General features: G+C 34.0%; 1 protein-coding gene across 1 annotated transcript; it reads right to left on the bottom strand.

Annotated features, from left to right (window-relative positions):
• Positions 1-1,468: 1,468 nt before the first annotated feature.
• LOC123893943 (G-type lectin S-receptor-like serine/threonine-protein kinase LECRK3) lies at positions 1,469-5,968 on the bottom strand. Its single transcript, XM_045943783.1, has 2 exons — positions 5,004-5,968; positions 1,469-3,852 (listed from the first exon to the last, which is right to left on the bottom strand). Exons 1-2 carry the CDS (start codon positions 5,714-5,716, stop codon positions 1,512-1,514), a joined length of 3,054 nt encoding a protein of 1,017 aa, XP_045799739.1. The 5' UTR covers positions 5,717-5,968; the 3' UTR covers positions 1,469-1,511.
• Between the last annotated feature and the right edge of the window lie 2,732 nt (positions 5,969-8,700).

The following is an 8,700-nucleotide window of genomic DNA, read 5'->3' as shown; positions in this document are numbered from 1 at the left end:
TCTTAGCTTTTGAAATTTAAAAGGCTCGTATTTAATTATTTGCATTTTAAAAAATTTTAAAGTTTTGTAAATAAAGATATACCAAAACAAATTTTTCAAAAATTTAAAAATTTAACGATAATAAAACAATTTTTAAAATTTTGAAAAATGACATGCACTAAAACTGCATTATAAAATTATTGTATGACCGAAAATACCACTTTTTTGTTGGAACAAAAATAACATTTGGTAATTTTATAGGTACCAAAACACATTTAATCCAAATATTTATTACTAATTCTTATATTTTCATTTTTTTTTTTTACAATTAAAAAATTAACTATAATTAGTCCCCATGAGCTTAGCTCAATTGGTTGGGACATCAGCATTTTATATGCAGGAGCCAGGGTTCGAACCCTGGACACTCCACTTATCCATCTTTAAAGGTGGAATTTCAAGCCACTAGGCTACCTGACCAAAAAAAAAAAAAAAAAATTAACTATAATTTATCATTATAATAGATGAGATTTATGTGATTTAGGGAACAATTTACAAAATAAAAATTAGTTTTCGGACCTATTTATATAATGTACTAATATGCATGTCACATGAGAGTTGTTGACTAATGGTCATTTAACGGATGAACTTTTTTTAGAAGTAATCTGGTGGCTAGAAATTTCACGTTTAAAATGGATAAGTGAGCGTTCAGAGTGTAAATCCCAACCTTTACATATAAAATGCGACGTCCTTTACCAACCAACAGAGCAGTTTTGTTGTTGTGGAAAAAAATAAAAAATTAAAGTGATAAAATCTTTCTAATTTCACTGAGGATCAACCTCAAAAAATCACCATAGACAATTAGGGACACACAAACAGAAACTACAACAAGATAAGCCAACAAATCCAATTAACCTGCGCGCAACTGGACAATCATAGGTTATTTGAAGTGACACTCTGTCTCAATATCTTATTGACTATTATCTATGTGTGAAATATCACAAGATGAGTTAAAAATGCTCAATTTTATTTATGTTTCATGTAGGCTTTGGAATACACCTTATGCCGACGAAAATGTCATTTTTAGGAAATCTTGTGAACCTTGCAGTATTTAAGTATCCCTTGAAAAGTCTCTTGATTAAATGGCTTAGAAGATTAACTTATATAAAACTCAGAAGATAGATGAAACAGGCATAACAACTAGTTCCCAGTAAAAAGAAAAATTGCATATAAACCATTTAAACTAATCAGAGAAAACAATCATGTTTTTAATATTTACTAACTTTGTATATAGATAATAGAGTTTTGGTTTTAACCTTTTAACTGTGTAATATTTGTTTGGATCAATACATGGACACCATATTTGTTAAGTGTATATAAAAAAGCAAAACATAGCTTCTAATTGTTTATAAATACAACCAATTTAATTTCTCAGTACTATGAAATATTAACATGAATAAAAGATAAATTGTTCAATTGCATCTTGAAATTAAAACTGAAGGCAATGCTAAAATCTCATTCAAAGGAAACAAATTTTAATTACAACTTACAGAACCATAGAGATATGGACTTGGGGGAACCACAACTTCAACAAATCCTTCTAACATTAGTAAAACCTCCTTCATTGTCGGCCTAAGAGAAGGATCTTCTTGAATGCACCAAATAACAATCATGACTAACTTTTCCAAGCTCATCTTGTCATTGCCGACGTCATTATCGTTTTCAAGAAGATTGTCAAGTCTTCTAGTCTTATAGCAATCATAAGCCCAATCGGTTAAAATCCCTTTTTCTTCCGCAATAAAATCTTTCTCTACATTTTTCCTACAACAAATTATCTCTAGCAACAATACACCAAAACTATAAGTATCGACTTTTGTAGTGATCGGTGCACTCCTAAACCAATCTGGTGCAACATACCCTTTGGTTCCTCTAATTCCAGTTTCAGTGTGACTTTGATTAATCAACAGTAGCTTTGCTAGTCCAAAATCTGAAATCCTAGCATTGTATTGATCATCTAGAAGTATATTTTGCGGCTTTATATCACAATGGATGATTTGGGTGCAACATCCTTCATGCAAGTAAACAAGACCTCTAGCAATCCCAAGGGCAATGTTGACTCGATCGTTCCAATTTGGTTTTGAAGGGACGAAAAGAAAGTTTGCCAAAGTTCCATTACTCATTAACTCATATACCAAAATCCGATGTTGTCCCTCTTTGCAATATCCAAGAAGACGAACAAGATTCCTATGATGAGTTTGGCCTATCACACTCATTTCAGTCTGAAATTCCTTATCACTATCTTGGAGCAACTTATCTAGTTTCTTAACCGCTACATTGATCATCTTGTCTATTGTTCCTTTGTAGACAATGCTACAAGAACCTCTTCCTAATTCTTCTCTAAAGTTACTTGTTGCTTCAACTATTTCCTTGAAGGTAAAATTGCGCAAGTTATTGTCAACAACATTTTGGTTGGTTCTACGATGTTTGATCTTCCTGCGGTTGTAAGGAAACCCAAAAAACATTACCCCAAGCAATGTCAAAATAACAAACACAGAGCTTCCCAAAAGAACTGAAATCACAATGATCAAAGTATCATGATCTTTTTTCTCATTTGTCAAAGTAGACAAAGGATCATTTTTCATCAATTTCATGACAGAAATTCCTTTTACTACCTGATCACTTCTTCCATAAGATAGTGGGAGCTTCTTCTTCCAGCAAGAACTTTCATTGAAAGAAACCAAAACACATAAGCAATCTTGCAAACATGATTCCTTACACTCTTCTAAACTAGACGGACTGATTATTTCATAATCAGATTTAGGCCAATCAGTATTTGGCAATTCCTTCATTGTATATAGATCATCTTGTGAACCCCAATTCCCACCAGCTTGACAAATGACTTGAAAATTCGGTATGCAACCAGCATACACGTTATTCGAATCAATTATAGAATATCCATCAGGGCAAGTACAATTTGGCCTTTGGTCATTTGTAAGAGTGCAAATGCTATTATACCCACAAACCCCTTCACCGTCTGCGAATGTAGAATACAAGCAAATGTTTTCTGGTACAGTCTTTGCAACGACCCAACTTTGTCCTCTTTTTGGATCTTTAGGGTAAAATGCTACGGTGAAAACTCCGTCATAATTAATTGTTGCTTTGCAGTAGTAATCATTAGTTGACAATGACACATTTGAGCTGATAGAAAAGTTCTCCCCTCCTTTTCTCTCTATGTATAAGAAACCTGATTTGTCAAACATCAAACGCTGGCCAACATTTGATTGATTCTTATTGCCACTATTGGTGTCAGAACTATAGTAAGGATCATAACTATAGTTACTTGGAAGATTTATAAGGTTGAGCACAAGATTTCCATCCTCATGTAAGTGAAGTTTGAACCTTCCATACGAGAAGTTGAATGCTCCTTGCCGCGAAGAAAGACTTCCATTTAATTCCAATGCTTGAGTAGGAAGTAATGTGTCAGTAGGATAACTGAAACTATCCCAGATTGCCACAGAATTTTTATCTCGCAACTGAAAGTTTCCGGCATTATTCATTATACCGTTAGAAATTGTACCTGATGTGAAATATGATCTCCATAGTTCTGAACCTTGAGGGTTAGTGAGCACTAAGCCACGAGAATCGTTTAATACTAATCTTGATCCCTTTGGAGCAGGGTTGTCTCCATTTGCATACCAAATGATTGCATCAGTTTGTATGTTGACATACCATATAGCTAATAAGAAAAGCTCATTGGGAAGTTGATAAAACCCAAATGCAAAATCTCCTGAAGGAGATAGCCATCGAGTTGTCCCACTGCCAGCAATAAGTGACTCACCAACACTTACACTTCCATCTTGATCCAATGATTCTAAGCTGCATTGCATTGCAAAATTTTATCAATTGTTAGCAAATTTAATATTGATAGTCTTTCTTAATTATTTTAATTTAGTTAACTAAGTCTTATATTTTGTAACTAGTATTTGATTGTGCCTAAATATGATATTATCTAATGTTGTTTTCAAATAGTGAATAGAAAGAATTGTACATATAAGAGCATCTCCAATGATCCTTTTTTAAATAATCTACTTTGAGTTTCATAGACTACTAATAAGTGGTCCCTGCAACGCTACATATTTATGCAACTCATATACATTTTGCTCGTAACAAGTGACAGGCAAATTAGAAGTTGATATATCATATATGAATCTACAATGATTGAAATTTAACCCATAAATCAAATGAGAAAATTAGAAACGTGGTTTATTTAATAAAATTTGACACAAAAAATAAGTTACTGTATAATGATTTTAGAATCAATGAAGACTAATTACAGTGAATTGTAATTCAAGATAAGATTCAAGTACAGGATATATGAATTTGAATTGAATTGAATTTTATTTCAAATTGAGATAGGACCCACAAGTATTGTTGTTGCGGATGACAGGAAAATTTAATCGGAGGCGTGTTGTCACACTGAACTAAGGAATTGTCCGCAATATTGCGTAATTCCCCTAGAGTACAACCAATTTTTCTCAAAGATAAATGTATCAAGGCTATCGATACACGAGAAGAGACAATTAGGCAACTTAGGCAATTGGTGAAAATTATTTTAACTTTTAAGTAATCTCTGGTTTTTTCATTTGTAAGAAGAGTATATATGAAAACGTGTATACTTACTATATCTTGTGCGTCTACATCTGACCTTGGCCAGATGTAAAAAGTGTTTTTTCTAACAAGTGTGTATCTCTCTCAAAATAAATATGCATCTAGCTAGTATGATCATATTATGCTTGTGATAGAATTATACAATCAGACATCCTTACTAATTACTATTAAAAACAAATAAGTGTGTTTCTCTCTTTTTATCCAAACTAATAAAAAGTCACAATTGATCAAATTCAGCTAATATACATACTTCATCTCCATGTTCAATCACCATACAACATATTAAGAAAATTATTTTCATAATTCTTTAAAATTAATATATCACTTTTGAAATATATATATATAGTAAGATATCTAACCTGGCATTTTTGGAGGCAGGACAAAAGACGACTTGGTAATCGGTAGCCGGACAAGTGAACGTACTACTTTTATCGTCATACACATAGCTATAAGCTCGAGGACACGACGTCTTGAATATCTGAGCATACACACTCGGCTCACAAGTTTCTTGAGTTGAATGATTCCCAACACAACAAAAAAACTGCAAATTAAATGCAGCACAAGGACCTTGGCAGGCCACAACTGTCCCATTTTCTGTTACCTTCAACTCTGTTGGACACACTGCGTTCAAATCCGTAGAACAACCGGTACTATTACACTTTCCAGAACCATCTAACGGAATCACATCCATCGGAACATTATAACCGTCTACTAAGCTGACATCATAAAAATCTTGATCATTGGCACCGTTCAAAGTGAACTCCGCCAGTGTCACAGGCAGTGATCCACTGCGGCCAGCACATGCTAACTTGCCGGATCCACAATCGCCTGTGACGCAGGAGAAGTTCCCGGTGGTGGAATCTGTTGTGCAGAGTGTCCGGCCCCAGAAACGGCCAGTCCATTTAGCCGGCACCGTGATTGTTGAATTCTCACCGGGTTTCAAAATGAATCCGGTGGTATATGAAGCTGGCCACACCGTGTAATTGCATTGATTAATTATAGTAAATTTCGCTGATGTTACCACTGATAGGTGAAGTGTGAAGAAGAACAACAGTGAAATTGGCTCAACCATATGGAAGCTAAAATTGAAATTGAAAACAACAAAAGAATAGTTAATTATTAGGAGTTATACAAGTTTTCTTCATATACTATATAATTTTTTTTTGTTGAAATATTCTTCATAATCTTTTTCTGTGATGTATAATAAGTGTACCAGTTTACGAAGGGAAGTGCAAGCAATCAAATCAACTTACGCGTTTGATTTTTGACTTTTTCGGTTAATATTTGTGTTGACCAGTTTGCCGCCACAATAATTAGTTGTCTTACTTTAATTAGTTATTTGTTACAAAGAAGTACTAGTAATAACACACTTCTTTTTTTTCTTTCTATGACAATGATAGGATGACTATTGCGCACTTGTATTCAACGAATATTTGAAAAAAATAAATAAATAAACGCGTGCTACAAGTATGGAAAAAGAATATGAATAATTCCCTATTAAAAAAAATGAGAGATCAGATGACTCCAGGAGTAAGTCTCCATTGACTTACTCCGCTTAATAACTCGATATCGGCATTATATTTCTTCAATCCAACCGTTGAATTCAAAGATCTTATTGAGTAGATAAACTCCACAAATTTTAATAAAAATTAAAAAAATATAGTTATGTATTCATACTATTCAAATTCAACGATTTTTTTTAAAATTTGTTGTACGTTCAATTGAAGTTATCATAAAAAGTATCAAATCGTTTTGAATTTTTATAAAAATTTGTGGAGTTGATCTACTCGATGAGATCTTTGAATTCAACGGTTGGATTGAAGAAATATAATGGCGATATCGAGTTATTAAGCGGAATAAGTAAATGGAGACTTACTCCTGGAGTCAACGGATCCCTCCTCATTAAAAAAACTTATATGTTAAAAGCTTTGTTTGGTAACGATCTTTTCGTTATGACGTTATAGCTTACTTTATCAGCTTATAGCTTATTTTTCAGAAGTCAAAATCGAATCACGAAGACCGTCCAAAGCATTATCAAAATCATAGTCCATTTCACATACTCCGCTGTCTCACAATATATGATATTGCAAAACTCAAGATTGGGCCCTGGAAGCCACAAAGGCAAATGAGGTGGCTTCTACTGCTGAATACAAAGTTAACCTCCAAACATAAAGGGTAAAGAAGCAATCCTCCATTGTAGGTCTCCAAAGAACGGACCTCTCGCAACCTCAATGTCTTCAACAACCGCTCACAACTTTTTATCAAACAAAACACATGTCTCCTCCATGTAAATTGGTTGACACGTTCTTAGGCCGAAAAAAAGTTTTGCAATACCCATGCATGAGCGAAGTAGAAGAAGCTCACTTTGTGGATCTCTTGACTGAGGAAGAAGATATGCATTAACTCGACAGCCCTAATAGCTCTTTTCATGGCCACCTCCTCAATAAATCCTCTATCTCGACTAATAACCCATTTGAGCAATTTCACCCCCGACAATGACCTCCCAATGTCTGAAGGGAACAACCCTTTATAAAGTTTGTTTCCATCCCAAGAAGGTCAAAAAATCTTTGTTTTACGAATATTCAAATGAAGCATCAATCTTGAACCTGTCTCTCTAATGATATCATGGGATTTAGCCACTTCCTCTAAATCCCCTATGATAGTTTCACCATCAAGAAACCAAACATGAAGAAGAAGCTTGCAGTTGTCGACTCATATCTTATGAATGAGAGGGTGTAGCACAAGAGAAATGAGTGGTCCCAATGGGTCACCTTATTGGACTCTAGTGGCCACCATAATATGTTCATCCCCAAAGTACAACCTCGTTGCCTGACCATAAAGAAACTCAACCCACAAGGATATAGATGGACATCTCACTCTTACCTCTTATAACAGTGTCGACTTGTCAACCATGTAGAAAACAAGGGGCTTCTTTTTAATGCATGTTTGGAAGAATGGAAAATTAAATTTACTTTAGAGTGTTCCAAAATATCGAGTGCGATGGTGGTTTTTTTAATGCTCACTGTCTCTCATGATCTTCTGTCTCTCATGATTTCCACACAGGGCCGGTCCCGAGATTTTGGGAGCCTGGGACAAACAATAAAAATGGACGCCCGATAAAAATACAATTTTTTATTTAAAAAGAACATAATATATTTCAATTTTAAATAGTATCAACAACATCAAAATAAACATTAATAATTATTTTTTTAAAATGTAAATAACACCACTAATATAAAAAATGGTCATATTATAATCATTAATAATAAAATACACCTTCTACGGTAATTTTAAAAAATACACCTTCAAGCTATAATATCATTAAATATTGATAGTGATTTTAATAAAAATTGCAACTTAATTTTAGAAATTAATTCTTTATTTTCAAAGAAATAATAAAAGTTTGAGGCCTTGGGTTGTGGGCCTGGTTTCCCTGCCTCAAGGTCGGTCCTGATTCCACATAATAACCACAATTATGATTCCAACAAGTATGATCTTATTACAATATTATATGACTTAGAACTTTATTTTCAATTGTGAATTATGAAAGTGGATTGTCATGTTTTTGGAATGGATTAAAAATTGTGCATCAAATTGTGTATGATTGTGTTTATATTTCCCTAATTTTTTACTTGGTTACATTGAAGCCAATAAAGTTTGAACCTATGACCTCGCACATACTACCAAATAAGGCTGAGCAAAGAAACCGGACCCACCCGAATCCGTGAAAACTGGGAGAAGAAAAAACAAATTGGGCGGTTCAATGCGGGTGAACCGGGTTTCGGGTGACTAAAAACAGTTATAGATGGGTGTGAATGGTCGGGCTCAGTTTTAGCTAAACAAAAACTGTCCTAGCCGAACTCGACCAAACTAATAATATACACTTGACTGAGCCCAAATAGAATAATAGGCCCAATCTCAAAATCCAATCAAAACCTAGTATATAAGCTAACTATAAACTCTCAAACCCTAAATCTACCTTTGCTTTCCTTCATTTAGCGCAGCCAGAGCAACAATGACCTCATTCCTTACTCCCTCCTCGTCTTTGTGCCTCTC

This window comes from Trifolium pratense, linkage group LG7 (assembly GCF_020283565.1).
Source record: "Trifolium pratense cultivar HEN17-A07 linkage group LG7, ARS_RC_1.1, whole genome shotgun sequence".
NCBI classification, from domain to species: Eukaryota; Viridiplantae; Streptophyta; class Magnoliopsida; order Fabales; family Fabaceae; genus Trifolium; species Trifolium pratense.
The sequence above is the reverse complement of the archived record's forward strand: the minus strand, read 5'-3'. Positions and strand labels throughout refer to the sequence as shown.